The sequence below is a fragment of the Phocoena sinus genome, chromosome 6, assembly GCF_008692025.1.
Source record: "Phocoena sinus isolate mPhoSin1 chromosome 6, mPhoSin1.pri, whole genome shotgun sequence".
NCBI classification, from domain to species: Eukaryota; Metazoa; Chordata; class Mammalia; order Artiodactyla; family Phocoenidae; genus Phocoena; species Phocoena sinus.
This window is the reverse complement of record NC_045768.1, coordinates 9,114,247-9,132,750: the sequence shown is the minus strand read 5'-3', so window position 1 is coordinate 9,132,750 and position 18,504 is coordinate 9,114,247. Positions and strand designations below refer to the sequence as shown.

Sequence of the window (18,504 nt, the reverse complement as noted above, 5' to 3'; positions counted from 1 at the left end):
CTTCATTTGTAAATGCTTTAGCTACACATATTTGTGTGTGTGCAACTTGTAGCTGCGGAGTTCTAATGTTACTACAGCTGTGAGCAGGATTCTTCAGGAAGAGTAACCTTTAAGGTTTCATTCTTTACATCCATAACCGCTTGGAATATAGTCCTTTGTCTGGCGGTTCATTCCACTTGTAGGCACCGTGGCAGCCCCTGCAGGGCCTTGGGGACACTCCACTCCCGGGTCATGAACCAGTGAGGGATGGCCCTTCAGGGGTCAGTTTTTTAAAAACAAATTGCTCACGACATTTGCCTTCCTTGATTTGCCCATGTTTGCATCCTGAATCCATTAATTCACTCATTAAAAGGATTTGTTTTAGGCGGACCAATTAAAACTTTGGAAGCTAATTTTTTGCTGAGTAGCGCGGACCTCTGGAAGCACAATTTATAACACAGCTTCTGCCCTTTCCCACCGAGAGCTGTCTGATCGTGCTGCAGTCCCTGGGGCTCAGAGTACAGAACCACTGTCCTTTGTCCTCCCGTCCCGGGAAGCTGCTGCGTGGGTGGGTGTCTCCGGGCCTCCGTTGATTTATGGGGAACTGGCAAGTCTGAAAAGCCCAGCCCAGCCCGGGAGTGGCTCGCACGATTTGTTTCCTTGCATAAACCCCATAGTTTAATATTTTTTAATAGGAAGCTGCTGTGTAGTTGGGATATTTAAACAGTTATTAACCGAATGACAATTAACAGATTGCATAGACAGATTTTCTTTTGAAAACCTCTGAAATTGAGTACAGTTTGCAAAACTATCACGACCTAGTAATGACAATGAATTTTGATTTCCCGGAACTGATATTAGACTCCTTATTAAACTATGTGCATCTGCTTTTAATTTACTCCAAATAATTGGAAAATGCAATGAAGCTTTCCAATTAAAGCACGGCTTTATGCTGTTTAATAATACCCCCATAATATTATAGCTTATGAAGTGACAGGTGAGTTGGTGTATGAATAAAACATAAAGCCAGCAATAAGGGACAGAAAACCGGAGACAGTTGTGGGGATTTTAAATGCTGGATGTAATTTGCATATATTAATCTCTTCTTTTCAGCCTTATCAGGCGTTCTTCAGTATTTGAAGTTAAAATAGCGTTGACAGGCGGGAGTACGCTTAGTTTTTTCAAGGATTTATTACTTGTATAATTTCTGATCTTTAATAAGCAGATATGACTGATCCTCATAGTTCTATAGAACTTGGTTAATTGTTCCAGATGGCGTGTACTGATTATGCAAAATTACTTTTCACACCATTTTTTTTGTGATGGAGTTTGGAGTAAAATTAAATTTTTTATAGCCTTCTTATCATGCTGTTTTACAGTGGTTTTTCCACAGAAGTTGAATTTAATCTACTATATTACATTGACCAGCACAGTTATTCTAATGTAGCATTTTGTGATTTGACAAAGAATAATAGAACACATTGCTCATTGTTCATTACTGTGTCCCTAATAAAAAGGAGCTCCTGTGTATAGAACATAGCTGTTATTTATGAAGAATGCCTAATTCATACAGTTAAAAATGCAAAATTGTACTATGTAGTAGTTCCTTTTGGGGAGAGAATATCTGGGAGAAGCAAATGGAAATAGGCTTGTTGCTACAGATTTTACATGCTAGAGGAGGGGTCTTCTTTTAATGACCAGAGAGTTTAAATTGTGCTACTTTCTTCTTCTGTGAAGGAGAAAAAAAAAAGCCTAGATAATCTCTTTCTATTAAGAGAGGTGTCACCAGTTGACTTGTCTTGATTTACATAATCCCAGAAGTCTTTCATAATTGAATAGCATATATAAAAGGTGGTTATACTTTGGTATAAAGTACCCCAAAAAAAGTCTAAAAAGCTCCAATGATAATTCGTCTCTTAACGTTTTCTACAGCGTTAATTTTTGCAAAGCATCTCGCGCTGGTGTCAGATCCAAGTCCAGGCTGTGCGTGCTACTGGGTGACATTAATCTAGGCTTATCCCCGTCCAGGTTCTCAGATAACATTCTCTCTAGAATTCAGCTGGTAGTGGGATATGATGGACTCAACAGATGCACCCCAAAATGAGATTGTAAGGCTCTTATCTTGATACAGGGGTAGATGCAGTTTCTTTCCTTTGGGAGAACTCCCAAGAGCAGGGGGAAGCGGATAGATTTTTCTGTGGCATGAAGAATCCTGTTTGGTTGCATAGTATTTTAAATGCAGTACATAAAGAAGAGAAGCATTTCTAATGTATATAATCTGAAGTTTGACTTGTTTTCAAGAGGCCGCTGGGTAATAAGTCTTATCAGGATTTTTATAGACTCGGGATATACATTTCTATTTCATATAGAGTAGAATCCCTCATACAGAGAGACTCACGGATCTTTCTGTGGCCCGACCACTCGGCTCTGGGTAGTTAGTTCAGTTCTGTGCATCGGCAGCTCACACCCACCGCCGTCCTCCCGCAGGCCCTGAGAATGCTTCCTTGTTTGAACAGACTTGAGGTGGATTTGGATCTGTTTAAAAGGTTCAATCCCCTTAGCCCTGGGGGAATCAAACTTTTTAAAAAAATATCCTTCTACTAGCAACACTGATTGCTCTTCACAGCGAGGGCCCCGGAGTAGAAGCAGGACTTCACTGATGCCTCCGTGACAGGCTCAAGGGAAACAGACAAACAGAAGGTCGCAGACCTCAGAGGTCAGAGGACATCTGTCCAGCTGTCTGCTGAGGGTGGGAGCACAAGGTGCAGGGCAGGGGTGCTGTCTGGGAGCGTGGGCTCTCCAGAGGGCCCAGGAAAACAGACTCAGTTAGCTGCCCAGATGTTACCACTGCCAGTGTTGTGTAGATTGTACTGTATTCTAGTCTTCAAAATATTTTCGGTTAAGGTCTACTTTGTATCTAGTCTAGTCGTGAAAGAAGTTAAATGGTAAGGTAAATATATTTGGCTGCCTGTAGTACTGGAATGACTAATTAAACCAAGCATAAAGAAATGTGATTTGGAGCCCAGAGCGCTTTCAATAAGCAATACTAACTAAATTCTGTATTTGCTGTACCTCCAGAGTACTTCAAACGCTTCAAACCTTTCGCATGCCCTCTTTTGTAAACTCAAAATGTATTTTGTGAAAATGAAAATTATATGGGAAAGAGAATGCATAAATCAGACATGATTAAAAATATTTGTTCTAACGCAGCAATAATTTCGTAGTAATGCTTTCATCAGTATAGCTTAAGGCTACATTAAGTGGACAGACTTTATATGGGTTCTCTAATTTTAATCTTCAAAATGCTATCTAATGTCTCATTAAGACTTGCATATAATGTATCTTAAGTACAGTCATTAAATATAGTTTAGGGAGATTTATGGTCAGATATTGCTTAAAGATGTTTTAATAGGCCCATTTACTCTGATGCTATTAATGAGCTCTTAATACAGACTAAGCTTCTAAAACTAATGGCAACGACTCCAGCCTGAACACAACAATTTGGGCTTAGAACCTGGTTTGCACAAGAGCCCCCAGGTTAGCCCTGCTGACACGCAGAGTCAGGGCAGACCCTCTGTGGAGCCTTAAGTTTTGGAAAACAGTCTCCCCTGACTTGGTCTGACTGCTGACCCAGACGACTCCCTCCTTCTGCCAGCCCTGAGCACAGTCCCACACCGTGCACAGGACATGTGCTAATTTGGCCAGATCGTCTGTCTCCAAGGTCATCTGAGTGGCGTCGACGCCCTTGGCGGTATCGCTGGGGCACGGGAGGGTTAAAGGGGGCTGTTGCTGTGCTTCTCCTGGAAGCATCTGCCAGGTGAGGTGTGCACAGCCTGGCAGCGTTAACGTGAACAGCTTCGATCTGCCGTAGGTGAACTGTAAAAGGTCGCGTGGGTGTGCTTTCGTAGGCATTCCTAGTGACTGAAATATACATAATAAAGTGGTCCTGCAAATTCAAAATTGGAAAGAAAAACCCAGCCCACCAGAGTCTCTGTGTGCCCCGCGCTTGTGCACAGTCATTCCCCAGGCCGCACTTCTAAACGTGTCACAAAAAAATCTCTGTTGGTATTTCCTTTTCTATCAGAGAAATGTTGAAAAGCACTTTTTTGGTGGGGGGTGGTGGTGGTTTACATTTATTTTAGGGGAAGAAAAAAAAAAGAAGCTATGAGTTCAGAGACTTTTCTAATTACTAAATTGGTTTGTTATAAAAAGATAATAGCAAATTTCTTCTTTTCATAATTGGACGTTTCTTCCCTGTAGGCTAATGCATGCACGGCCCCTGCATGCACAATAAGTTGTGCTTCTGAAAAGCCATAACTAGCTAATAAGAGCTACAGTGTCATCAGAGAGTAATGGTGTGCTGATTAGCATAATTAATGACAAATGGTGGTGCAGAATTGGTGGATTGGTTTAGCGGATGATGAATGCGGCGAGGCCTGGGCTGGGACCTGCCAACTAGGCCTCGCTGGCTGTCAGCCCTTCTGTTCTCGCGGAGGCAGCCCTCATTAGTCACGATGGGAGGTGCCAGTTTGTATTCTGTTTGGAGCACAGAAAACTTAATAATCCAAGCAAACGTGGCTTTCCCATTTTCCTCTGTTTTTACTCCCAAAACTCTCTTCTCGCCCGTTCCCACTGTGGCTGGTCCGTGAGCACACAGGTCCTTCGAGACGCTGCCCTGATCCTTGAAGGGGGAACACAAGGTAGCGTAGTGGAGGGACACGTGTCGCCCGGCTCTCCTCTGACCATAGATGAATTACTTCTGCTAGGAGGACTTCTGCTTGTGACTCTGTTTATCTGGGTATTTATAAGGGGAAAAGAAATGAACTCGGTAAGCTGCACATTCTGTCCTGAAATCAGACGAGCACATTTATCTTTGACTTGATTAATCAGACCTAATTTGCATTCTCAAATGAGACTGATAAAAATGGATTTACCTTTTAACCTTTAGAGGGGAAAAGTATTTCTCTGCAAGGTTTCTAGGGCTATCTTTCCTTAACTGATAAGAAGCAACTCCTTTATCAATAAAGATGAAAATCCTTAATTCGCGTTAGTGAATGAGACTAATTATTATATAGTTAATTAGCATCTGGAAATGAGGATTATCTTAATTACAAAGCACAATTTCCCTAACAGCTACAAAACTGTAAGTTTGATCCGTGTGGAAATTGGTAACTGTTATTATGTAATTAGGGATAACATTAATAGTACAGAGTATTTAGACATCATTTGCATATGCAAATGTAATTTACCTGAGCCAAGCAATTGGACCATTAATTATTAGAACATGACAGAGCTGAGTGAAGGTTCTAGATAGCTAAATGGTATCCATTATGCAGAGAATCTAAATAATTGTCATAGAGTAGGTAAGGACCTTTTATATTTAGATGGTCGGAGTGGTTTTTGTTTTAAGAAGAATCAGGAGTGGGAAGGTTAAACCAGGACACTTCACCGCTTAGGGAAATAGCTGGCCATATAGTCATCTCCTTGACTCTGATTTCCCCATGCTTCCCAATATCCCTTGAATCTTAGATGTACTCTCCCTGTATATCTTAACATTTCTGAATGTTGGCTCTGTCTTACAGTTGATGTGTACTCTTAAAACAGTTATACACACACATGAGCGTGGTGAATGATGAAGTTGATGGTGCAGCTGACAGTTGGCAGGGGAAAATTCAGAGCTTTATGAATCTTATCTGTGTAGTCCTGGGGTCTCCTCCCTTCTGAGCTGCTTCTTTATCTGCATCTCCTCTGGTACCCATCTACTCCCTCCTCTGGCCGTAGCAGTGTTTCCCAGAAGATGGGGTGCGTGCCCTTGAGGGAGTGTGAGATGCGGATGGCCTTTAAAATTATCTTATATCAACCATAATAGCGTATCAACAGATAGTATTGTCGAGAATAAGATTAAAGCATGTGTATTAATCAGTCTTTGCTGGGTACTGCTGCAGTCAGCAAACAACCCCCCAAACCTTGGTGGCTTACCATACCGCCATTTTGTATGTCACTCAAGTTCCAAGTTGGTGACCGCAGGTTAATGCTCCATATGTCATCTCTTTCTGGGACCTAGGATGCAGGAGCAGCTCCCGTCTGCAACGTGCTGTTGTCAGAGTAGAGGGGAAGAGCAGGAGACCTGGAAGAAACACCCAGTGGCTCTGAAAGCCTCTGGTCAGACGTGGCAAGGCGTCCAGGCCGGCCAGGTCAGTGTGCGGGGTGCATTCTCCTCCCCAGGAGGCCCTGGCCTCCCACCTCTCACAGGGGAGTGGGAACACACACCCAGGAATGGTAACTTTGAGTTTTAAAAAGTAGTTCAGAAAACTTAAATTTAAAATGATAAAAATAAAATAGCATTTTTTTAATTTAAAAAAAATTTAAGTGAGTTTTCAGGTGTACAGAAAAATAAAAAGTCAGCAATAATACTGGAATAAAAATAAGTGAATCTGGGACATGAGATGCTGTTTCCTGAAGTGTGGGAAACATTGGCCTAGAGTGTCTGCTGCTGATCATCAGCTCATCAGGAGCTTGAATTCTCCTGGGACGGTTAGGGAGTCGCTCAGTGATTTTCACAGGTGTTCCAGTGTGGCGGAAATAGCACTGCCCTCTGGGATTTAAGGCTCATCTTGACCACTTCCAAACTCGAGAAAGTCGCTTCCTTTGCCTGGGATTCACTTTTCCCAGCTGCAAAATGAAGCTCTTGAGCCAGGTGGTCCTTCTTGCTGCTCGGCCCTCCCACCCCCGCTTCTGAGCACCTGTTGAGAGCCAGGCACCTGCAGGGACTGGAACAGAGGTGCTCCAGAAAGTTCTGCCTCAGGGCTGGTGGGACTCAGTGGTTCCTGTAGGAACCTAAGAAAAAGTTTGTTGCTAGACAGAACAGTTCATTGATATTTTTTATCAAAATAGACACAAACTTTTCTGATTTATAAAAGTAGAAAAGTTGGAAAATATATAAAAGCATAGGGCAGAAGATAAGTATCACTCATAATCCTGTTATCCAGAGAAACAATTATTTTAGGGTATATATCATATATATTTATATATAAAAGTATATTTCTACCTAACCATCCATTATGGGGTTTTATGTTAGATTTATTGAGGTATAATTTACATACAATAAAATTCACCCTTAATTTTATTGCGTATTTATTAAAACTATAATGTGTACAGTTAATGAGTTTTGACAAATGTCAAATCACAGGATAAATGTCATGTAACTACCACCAGAAGTACGATACAGAATTTTTCCACTACCCCCCAAAGTTCTCTTTTTCCTGTTTCCAGTCATTTCCTGCACCTCCCCCCAAGTCCCTGGCAGTCATTCATGTGTTTCATGTACCATAAATGGAATCATACAGTGTGTAGTTTTGTTGTCACTCGGTGTGATGTTTTTGAGATTCGTTGTTGAATGTCTCAGCAGCTCCTTTTTATTCCTTAGAATGTCCGCTCCATCTGGAGACCCGCTCCTTTTTACTCATCATTTCCAGAGCCTTCCTCAGGGCGAATTGAACGTTTACACAGTCTTCCTCATGGATCCAGTGCACTTTTTCTAACCAGTCCTCTGTGACTGGATACTTCTGTTGTCTTCACTTCTCAAAGTTATACTTTGGTGAGCATTCCTTTAGATGAGTCTTTGTTCCTTAGGTTAAGTGTGCATTTTTAAACATTTTGATGGGTAATGACAGATTGCCCACCAAAATGGTTGAATCCATTTACACTTCCACCTAACCCTTGCTTTCCCAGAAGCCTTTACCAGCTGGCTGTTGTTTTCCCAACTCCTTATCAGTTTGGAAGGTGAGGTAGTGAGCGGGCTGTTCCCAAGCCACCCGGATCCCTGCAGTTCTTTCCTGTACCCACCCTCCCTCTCTTCTGCTGAAGTCCGGCTTGCTGATTGAGTTGCAGCAGCTCCCTAAGGACAGGGTCTTTAAGGACATGCTCTCACGTTACTACTGCCTTTTTCCAGTTTGTGGTTTGACCTTTAATTTTGCTTTTCCTTTATCTGTTGTGCCTTTGCCGTCACATTTTAGAAAGACCTTCTCTATCTCATGGTGTATTCTGGTACCTTACTTTTCTTTACCATTTAAATCTGAATTTCTTCTATAACTTGATATATGACATGAGATAAGGATCTAACTATGTTCTCCCAAATTATTTATCATTGCCCTGGTGCTACTTATTAAATAATCTTGTTTTACCAACTTACTTGAAAATGATCTTAACCTCCTGTTGGCTACTGTGATGTATTTTGTGGCTTATGTCCTGTTCCATTGGCTTGAATGCATATTCTAATGAGAGAATCACACCTCTAAGTATTATACATGTGTATGTGTTGATATCCTGTCTTATTATTCTTTGTAGTTGATTTTCAAAATGTTCCCGGTCATTCTATCTCAATTTTTTACCCAGTTGACATTTGGAATCACTTTAAGTTCCAAGGAAAATACTTTCAAGATTTTGACTGAGAAAATATTGAAATTATAACTTAATTTGGGGAGAATGATCATCTTTAAAATACTTGATCTTTCCTTCTAGAAATGTAATATGACACTCCATCCATTCAAATGTTCTTTTATATCATGCAGTAAAGTATTATAATTTTCTTCCTGATTATCTAATTCCTAGGTTTTAAGTTTGTTGTTGTTGTTGCTTTGTCCGTTATGTTTTAACTGGGGATTGCTTATATATATTTTAAAAGCTACTGTTGGTTTTTGAATATTCACTTTGTAACTGGCCACCTCTCTGTTTGCTTGTTATTTCCAGTAGCTTCCAGCTGATTACTTGGGTTTTCTCTGTAGACAACAACGTCATCTGCAAATATGATTTTGTCTCTTCAATAATATTTATACCTCATTTCTTTTTCTTGCTTTGTATTATTGGCCAGAATATCCAAAGCAGCAAATGATAGTAGCAATAGCTTGCATTCTTATCTGGTTCCCGACCTCAGTGAAGATGTTTCTAGTGTCCTGAAGTCAGGTTTAAGGTAGGCTAGTAATTTAAGAGAGGGGGTTTGATCATACTAAAGGAATGATTCTTCTATTTCTATTTTCCTGGGATGTTTTCTTTTTTTAACTTTTCGTTTGTTTTTTGTTTGGGGTTTTTTTGTTGTTGTTGGCCTCACCGCACGGCGGCGTGGGGGATCTTAGTTCCCTGACCAAGGATTGAACCTGCACCCCCTGCATTGGAAGTGCAGAGTCTTAACTCCTGGAATGCCAGGGAAGTCCCAGTTTTTGTTTTTGTTTTTTTAATTCAGATGCTAATCTCAAGTTCATATAAAAATAACTTCAGAATCTATCAATGTGTTATTGTATTCATACTCATTTAGTTTATTGATAGGAATCCTTTTATGTTGATGATTTAGCATTTAGAAAGTTACTGCTATATTTCTGAAATAAATCTGACTTTACTATGGTGCATTATTCTTTATGGCACTAGATTTGAGCTGCTGCTGTTTAAGTTAGGATTTTGGTCTTTTATATGTGAGGTTGGGTTTATGCTTATCAAGTAAGATATTTTTGAGTGATCTAAGAATCAGTTTTTTCTTTCAAATAAAAGAATATTTTTAAAATATTTTAATTTCTGTTCTTGGGGGGAAAAAGAAAATGAAAAAACAATACCCTGTAAAAACTAAATGGAGTTGGAAGCATTTGGGGGAGCTAGGGGTACTTTGGGAGGAAGGACAACAATTTCAATTTCTTTCACAGTGATTTTTTTTCAGGCTTTCTGCTTTTTTTGGTCAGTTTTGTCATTTACATTTTCTTTGAAAGAAAAATCAGCCCTTTCACCTAAATGTTAAAGTTTAGTGGTACAAAATTGCACCTAAGAGTTTATTTTGATTTTAAAAGTAGCATACCTGTGGTCATATATATCACAAACGGGCTTTTTTCTTCCTTTTTCTTAGTCATCCTTACTAAAGATTTGTTTTATTTATCTTTTTAAGTAACCAGTTTTTTATTTGCTTATAAAGGCATTAGGATTTTGCTTTACATTTCATCATTTAGTTTTATTTTTACTAGTTCCTTTTTTCTACTTTCTTATGGCCTATTCTGGGTTTTTTATAGCTTCTTGGGTTGAAAGGTCACCTCATTTGTTTTCAGTTCTTTCTGATTTTTTGTAAAAAGTATTTAAAGCTATATAAATATTCTTGTGTATTGCTTTGATGGTAGTCTGATATATAGTACTCCCATTTATAAATACATAATAATTTTAGTTTTGACTGCCTCTTTGACTTAAATAATAGAAAACTTTTTTTTCTGAGTGATTGGGATTTTGTTTAGTTAATTTCTAATTTTATTGCATGGTGGTCAGAGAATATGACCTCTATAATTTTTTTTATTTTTTCACATTTATTGGGTCTTTCTTTGTCATCTAGTACATGAACAGTTTTAGTAAATGTTCCATTGTCACTTGAAACTATGTCTTCTTTCTGTGAGGCAGTGTTTGACATACACACTACCGTTCTTTGATCAAATAGGAAGAATGGATCCATATCCATATGCATATATCCATCCATCCATCATGTTTGACCAAAGATGGTAGCGTTTATTGTTTTTTAAATTTCTTCTTGTGTCATTATCATTTCGATCATCGGTTTTGTTTGTTTCAAAGTAGTGTTATTCAGGCCGTGAAGGTTTATGATTGTGTATTTTACCTTTCATGAAAATAAAATTCCCCCTTTTTGTTCCAGTTTGTGTTTGGGGCCTTAAGTTCTATAACGTTCTTGTCCCACGTTGGCTCTCAAGTTCTTAGCACGGGCCCTGAGGCTGTGGGCCTGGTCACTCTTCCCTCTGCTCCGGAGATAAGGCTTCGCAGGGTGCTGCCCCCAGGGGCCTTGCTTTGGGCTTCCTCCTGCCCCAGAGAGCCTTCCTGTCCCCTCCACGTCCTCCCCAGCCCCTGCCCTGCGCCCTAGCCCCAGCTCTTCCCAGAAGCCATTTATCCCTGGTGACTCCTGTTGCCCCCTGGTTCCTTCTACAAGTGCGGCCAGCCCACCTTTGTACCCAAGCGTGAGCACAGTCTCTCAGGTGTCCTTCACGTGAACGTCAGCTGCCCTGCATCGGCTTTGTCCACTCCTTGTGGACAGGAACTCTGCTCTCAGAGTCTCCCAACCCTGGCACATGGTACCAAGTCTAACCCTGCTCAGTCTTTCTTTGCCACATAGTTACCTTGTTACTAAAGGGGCTGATTGCTGCTACTGGCTATTCTGTTCTTAGAGAGCAATCATGAAACACCAACTATTTCATCTTTCAAAAATTACTTTAAGACCCTTACTCTAAAACTTTGATCATCGGAAGTGCTATTGAAGCCTTGCACATTCCCTGGCGATACTCCAGGGACACACACAAGAATACCAGGTGCGGGGCGGGGGCTGGGTAGGGGAGAGCACGGGGGCTTTGGCGACCCCCGCCGTCCAGTAACTTGCGGCTGCTCTCATTCAGGCTCGCAGGGCACCCTGCACCCGTGTCACACTCGGGCCGTGAGAATTCACGAAGCCATCCACTCATTCAGCAAGCAGTCACTGAGAAAACTCCTGAGGGCCCAGCCTGGGGGCCAGGTGTGGTAGGTGACACACACAGTGCCTGGCAGCCCCTGGGGACGGTGGGCAGGTGCTCAGCGTGTACCGCCCACCACACTGCTGTGACCCACCACCAGAAACGTTCGAATCAGACGCTGGGAATCAGACGTGTTCGTCAGCTTGTGGATATGTCATTGAAGAAGGCTCGGCGGCCACAGGCGCACAGCGCCACGTCCAGAGTGAGCCTGGCAGGTGGGCACGGCCCCAGAGAGCCGCGGGCGCTCTCTCTCAGGCTGGGTGTCTGACAGACAGGCACGGCCTCCCTGGCTTCCTGTCATTAGCGTGGTTTTGGATGAGAGTGGATGTGCCCCAGCGCCTCCTCGCCAAGGCTCATTTCCACAGGAAGGCAGAGGCTCATCCTTCATGGTTAAGAGTGAGGACAGCCTATAACTGGGGCAGATTTAGACACTTCCTACCTTTCCTGCCCTCAGACCCCAGAATTTTCTGAACCTGGAAGGCCTGGCCTGGGCCCAGTAAGCCCTGAGCCCTGTGGGCAGCTGTGCCCGGGCTGGGATGACGGCTGCATCGTCACCCACACTGCGAAGGACTGGCTCCGCCTCTCCTTGGACCAGCCGTCCCACGGAGGAGCAAGTGACACGCTTCTGTTTGGTTTCAGGAATAATAATATTCATTGAGTGAAATTGCTTTCCTACAGGAATTTATTTAACTGTTATTCCCATTTTATAAACGAGGCACAGAGGTTCAGAGAGGTTAGTGGGTTTCCCAGGGTCAGACAGTAAATCACGACGGTGCCCCAGGGTGCGTTCATGGTGCCTTCTGCAGAATTCCGTTCCGTCGCAGCCTTTCTCCATCTTCTCTTGGTTTCGGGTTTCTTTCTCGTTTCCTGGACTGGATACTCCATGAGGAAAGTGCTTGGCCTTGTCAGTCTTTGTACCCCCAGCCTCCTGGTGTTTATAGCTTTGACTGCGAGGGCTCTGCGGTCAAGTTCATACCGCCTTTCGGTCTCCCCTCCGGCTGACAACCTGCGCCACCGCACAGCGGCAGCAGAGCGGCCCAGGCAGGCAGGCCCACTAGGTGATGAGCGCTGCAGGTTACCTGCCTTGTGTAGAGCCAGGACCCCAGGCCCTCCCTGGGAAGGAGGGCCTGGCTCCCAGGGAGGTGGTGGGGAAATTCCATTTCCTCTCATTAGGCCGCCTAACTGATGGCCTGCTGAGCTTGCAGATCTGTCCAGGGACTGGTGGACTCTCCCGCGTGCTCCCAGAGCAGCCTGGGAAGCCGGCCCCCGGCGGTGTGGCACAGATGGCAAGCCCAAACGACAAAGTAAACTCCAATATGTCTTGGAGACATTGTCAGCCTGCGGCTTATTTGTCATGTCACAGCAGCCTCGTGGATCAGGGACGCCCCCCTCCCTGTCCTGTGCCCTCCCTGTTTGAGGATTATTTACAGGAAACTGGTTTTTGTAGGTTGGGGGGAGGGCACAGCGACGGAGCATTTTCAGAATAGACGTTGGTCATTTTCTTTCATGTTTGGGAAGTGAATAATAATAACAAGAACAGATACCTACCTAGCATTTATGAAGTGTCGGCCCCTATTCTGAGTGCTTTACCCAAACCATTTCTATACTCGTAACAGCCCTAAGGGGTGTAGGTATCATTAATCCCAGCTTACAGATGCAGAAATGAAAGCACAGAGAGCTTAGTTAACTTACCCATAGTCACACAGCTCAGGCAGGCTGGTCCAGCAGCTACTCAGTCGCCACACTCCAGTGTCCAGTGTGTGGTGGAGGCTGAAAGGGCAGTTGCCCCTTACTCGGGGCTGGCACCCGGGACTGAGGTCACTAGGGCAGCTGCGGGATCCCGGGGGCGTCTTGCGGGCCTGTGGGTGCAGAGCAGCCTGAAATGCGAGACACTACGGTAGGGGCGTCTGGACCGCCAGGCCTCTGTTCCTTCCCAGGTTGTGGCCTGGCTCCTCGCTGGTGACATCTTCGCATCACTGGAAGGGTAGGGGTCAGAGGAGGTGCAAGGGGCCCAGGGGGTCGAGTCTCCCCTAGCTCTGCCTTTCACCCCAGGCTGTGATCAGGAAGCAGGCCCCTCACCATCTGGGCCTCAGTTTCCTCAGCTGTAGAAACAGAAAGGGAGGCATGAAAAGCGTCCTCAGAGAATACAGTGAGGACTCAACGAGGTAAATGGCCTGGCCCACGGTAGGAGCAGAGCGTGGGCTGGGGGCGGCAGCGAGGAAGAGCCATCGGGGCCGCACGGTGGGCCCCTGCCGAGGGGATGACCCTGAGGGCTGGCTGCACCTGTAGGTCCTTCGGTGCTCTGAGGAGGGGCCCGGGCGCCAGGCCACAGCAGGGCTCTCAGAGAAGCGGGCCCGGGAGGTCGAGGTGGGACTGCCCTCGCCCCTGCCTTCCAGAGGCGGGAAGAGAAAACGCTCAGGGCCTGGCTGGGTGCCCAGGATGCACCTGACTTATGCACAGATACCTGATGTATCTGTCTTTCTGATTTAACTTTAAAGATGCGCCGTTCGCACAGCCTCTGGTCACAGGTAAGCAGTGAAAAGCAACTTAGGTGAACCGTGTGATCGTCCCAAGCTGTTTGCTGAACTCACTCTGTGTAAACGCCAGGCCGGTTGGCTAACTGGAGCCACCTGGAATGTCCCGGGCTTGGAGGTGATGAGAGTCACACTGCTTCACTCCTCGGACCCGCTTACCGCTCGTGTGACGGTTTGTACAAGAAACCCCATTCCCTCAGGCCTTGTGCACAGGGGAGCAGGGCAGCTCGTCAAAGCCTTGTGCAGACGTTCGAAATGAGGTGCCTCGTTTCCCTCTGGAAGATGAAGGAAGGAGAGAGGTTGCGGAGTGCCCGGGAGGGTCTTCATGTCGTGTGTGCCCATGAAGCTGTGTGCTTCATGCTCGTGTGGCCGCATGCATACACGCAGGTGCACACCTGCTCACGACCGGGGCTCTCGAGTAGAATTTGCGTTGTTGCTGGTGTTGGGTGTAGACCTTTCAGCCAGTCGTTTATTAAACCCTGAAGCTCTGCTCCCCACCAGTCACTGCTTGATTCTGGGCCGTAAAAGGCAGAGAAGGCGGCCCTGCCCCGGCCGGGGGCTCTCCCTCAGGAGGCGGCACAGCTCTGCTGTGCACGTGGGCCTGGGGCTGGGGAGACGTGTCCCCCACGGAGCACAGTCTGTGTGGTGATTTGGGGACAACCGCAGTAACAAATTTCATGGGGCCTCCAGGTTGCTTGGCTGTCCTGGAAATTGGTCCTATTCCAGATATTGCTGGAAATAACAGGGGAGCTGTCAGCCTCTGTGCTGGTGAATAGGCGAAAAGGGTTTCAACCAGAGAAGGGCAGAGCTGTCAGAACCCTTTTCCGCCACGCGTGGGCTCTCTCAGACCTGTGTGTTTGGGGTGCAGTGATTTGGGGTTGGGGTGAGCTTTTTGGCCGAAGTGCTTGCAATAATAATTGAAATATCATAGGAGGGAGGAAGGAAGAGAAGTTCAAGGGTAGATGCCGACTGAGGCCAAAATACAAGCACCGTGAAGCACGTAGCACTCCAGGCCTCTCTGCAGGCCACGGTGCAGCTCTTTCTCTGGGACGAGTGACCTGCTAGCATTGGGCGGGGGGGCGGGGGGTTGGCTGCAGGACAGCGTGGCTTCATTTTAAAAGCCCTGGACTCGCGTCACAGCTCTGCTCCTAGGACAAGTCACTCACCTTCCAGCTTCAGCTCATCTTCTGTCAAATGGGGATTGTGGGACAGACCACAAGGAAGATGTGCTAAAGTGCCCGGTCAGCTGTGAGATGCGTAAGGATGGAATCCCAGTTTCCTCAATGCAGCAGGTTTTTACTGAGCATCTGTTTTTGCCTGTGCCAGTGTCATGTACACAAAACCCCATGAAGGCGCCACCTCCCTGTGAGCCCTCCCCAGGTCAGCTGGTCCTCGGCATCCCTGCCCACGGGGTGGGAACTTCCTGGTGCGTGAACGGTGCTGGCAGCGGCGGGGCGGGGGGATGAGTGGGGGCGGCCAGGGACCTGGCCAGGGCAGCAGAGACACCCCGAGGGCCATCCGCATTTGCCCCTGCCACGTTCTCAAGTTTGGAGTTTTATTGTCAACGCTACTGTTGGAAATTTCCGTGACTGTTTTCTGTTTGTCCCTGCGGACTGTGAAGGAACTGGGTTGCCAACATCACGGGCCCTGTGTGTGCCCGGGGCTTCGTGGAAGAGGTCGGTAGTCACACCTTTGGGGCTCGACTGGTCTCTTTCTTCTCGCTGTGCCACTTTCTCTTCCACACACGTGTGCGCATACGCACACACACGCATGTACACACATACGTGCACACCTGGCCCAGCCTTCTCTCTGGATCATCAGCGTTACCAACCCAGTCACCATCCAGGCCCCGAGAGGGCAAAGCGAGATAGAGAAAACGAACGTCTCTTGTCCCATCACGGAAAAGCTACGCCAGGAGGAGGTGCAGTCAGTACAGCCAAGGCAAGCATCCAGAGATAAACATGCAAGCGTGTAGCTCTGATCTGGTGCGACTCACTGCCCATTAGCGCCTTCCCTTGGTGCCTTCAGTAGTTTGAAACCATCTTTCTATACCGAGACGTTGCCTCTCTGCTTTTATTTTCAGACTTCAAAGATTCCTTTTGAAATAGTTTTTTCCTATGAAATTCCAGAGGTTTTACACATATGTGAAAGGAGGAGTTTGGCTGTTAAAATCTGTTTATCTGCCCCTCGGTTCTCTTAACTACAAAGGTTCTGAGACTGCCCCACTTTGTTCCCTTAAATGTTATACCAGCTACCTCACCACCACGTAGCGTGTCGCCCCAGCCTCTTCCCAGCGTCCCACAGGCTGATTTCTGTTCAGCTAGAGCCCCATGGGGCAAAATTGATTTTTTTTTTAATTACTGGAAGAAATATTTTGTATTTGGGCACTGTTCACAGCTCTCGGTCCTCCCATGAACCCCGGTCTCGGTAACTGAGACAGCCACAGTGTCCAGTGATGGGCAAAAGGGGTGATGGCCCTGGTCATGGCCAAAGGGATTTCCCATCTAAGAGTAGGGGCAAGTTTGCGGTGGCTGGGTGTGTGGGCATGGTTGATTTTAACCCCTGCATGCTTTAGCCCCACAAAGACCCAACGAAATAATTGGGGTGAGGGTGGATTTTTGTGCTTCTAGTGCTTCGTGTTGCATTTTTGTTGTCATGGGTGATTCTAGGATAGTGAACTTTGATGGGTCATCTTGAACATCTCGTCTGAATACAGTAGTTAGACCATAAATGTTTTTTGTTTTTTGTTTTTTTTTTTTATGCGTTACGCGGGCCTCTCACTGCTGTGGCCTCTCCCGTTGCGGAGGACAGGCTCCGGACGCGCAGGCTCAGCGGCCATGGCCCACGGGCCCAGCCGCTCCGCGGCACGCGGGATCCTCCCAGACCGGGGCACGAACCCGTGTCCCCCGCATCGGCAGGCGGACTCTCAACCACTGCGCCACCAGGGAAGCCCCATAAATGTTTTGATGGGACAATCCCCCAAGACATTCCCAAATGCCCGAATTTAAAAACAGCTCTTTAGCACATAATTTCTCCCACAAAATCTAGTAATGTAAAAGTGAAGCGTGTTGGTGAACCTTTAGAACTAACGATTCTATGAATAAAAACTGACATCATTTATAAAGTTTTTAAAATAAATTTTGTCATTCAAGTAAATTCCTCCATATATTACATCACCATTAATAATAATTTTAACTGTGGGTTTTGTTTATGTAAAAAAGAATTGGGCCAAGACCCAGGCTTTTGCTAATCAGGCTGTCAGTGTACTTGGCCCAGGTTCCCATTTTGCCCCTTCCCGTGCCCCAGCTCAGGATGTTCCAAATGATGGCGTGAATCTAAAGACAGCTGCCGAGGGAGTTCCCTGGTGGTCCGGTGGTTAGGACTTGGCGATTTCACTGCCAGGGCCTGGGTTCAATCCCTGGTCGGGGAACTAAGATACCGCAAGCTACACAGCGCGGCCCAAAAAAAACAATAAATAAATAAAAATAAAGACAGCTGTGGAGCCCAAGGAGCAGTTGTTCTTAGGCCACATGGAACCCGGAAGCTTCCTTTGCTCCGGGATATTGGGTCTGGCACGGTGATTGCTTATAACAGAGGCCAGTTTCACCTGCACCACGTGTTTCTCCTCAGCCCTGAAGCCAGGTGGTGATGCCATCACCAGCAGCCTCCTCTGCCCACAGTTCCCTCTCCGACTTCCCTTTGTAAAATACGCAAGAGACAAGGCCTCCAAAAGTTCTCAAGCTGCCTTTAGTCTTGGAAGTGTTCCCGGGTCCCTGCTTTAAAGCTCCTGAACCGCCTTTGAGAATCTGTACTTTCTGTGAATATCCTCACACCACAGGTCAACCAGCTCTTCAGTCTCACCCAGGCTCCTCCCTCTTTCCCTTGGTGAGCAGTCCTCACGTGGTCAGCGCCTGGCTGCGCCGGAGTCCAGCTGTGCCCTTGCCCCACCTCCCAGCCCACTCTGTGATTAAACCCAGACCCCTCTCCTCACCCTCCGAGATGCCCCTTCACTTTCTTAGGCCTTTTTGACTCCCCCTCCCCCTTCCAGCACCAGCACCAGCACCAGCAGGTGGCTCTTTGTGGGGCTCAATTTTTTTAAATAAAGAAAATTCAAGGAAGTTACTGCTTTGGTGACTTCCCTGGTGGTACAGTGGTTAAGAATCCACCTGCCAATGCAGGGGACATGGGTTTGAGCCCTGGTCCGGGAAGATCGCACATGCCGCGGAGCGACTAAGCCCGTGTGCTGCAGCTACTGAGCCTGTGCTCTAGAGCCCGTGATCCACAACTACTGAAGCCCGCGCGCCTAGAGCCCGTGATCCACAGCAAGAGAAGCCACCACAGTGAGAAGCCCACGCACTGCAACGAAGAGTAGCCCCCGCTAGCCGCAACTAGAGAAAGCCTGCGCGCAACAACGAAGACCCAACGCAGCCAAAAATAAATAAATATAGATAGATAGT

At 46.0% G+C, this 18,504-nt stretch overlaps 1 protein-coding gene across 5 annotated transcripts in view; it reads left to right on the top strand.

Moving 5' to 3' along the window:
- MVB12B (multivesicular body subunit 12B) overlaps window positions 1–18,504 on the top strand; it is a 189,187-nt gene that overhangs the window by 121,253 nt on the left and 49,430 nt on the right. Inside the window, exon 8 of one of the 5 annotated variants that reach the window (XM_032634522.1) lies at window positions 6,044–6,155. The exons of the other annotated variants lie outside the window; for them this stretch is intronic. Within the exon in view, the coding sequence (XP_032490413.1) occupies window positions 6,044–6,132 (89 nt within the window). The 3' untranslated portion in view covers window positions 6,133–6,155. Of the gene's footprint in view, window positions 1–6,043; window positions 6,156–18,504 lie in introns of those variants that run through there. 5 annotated transcript variants of the gene reach the window in all.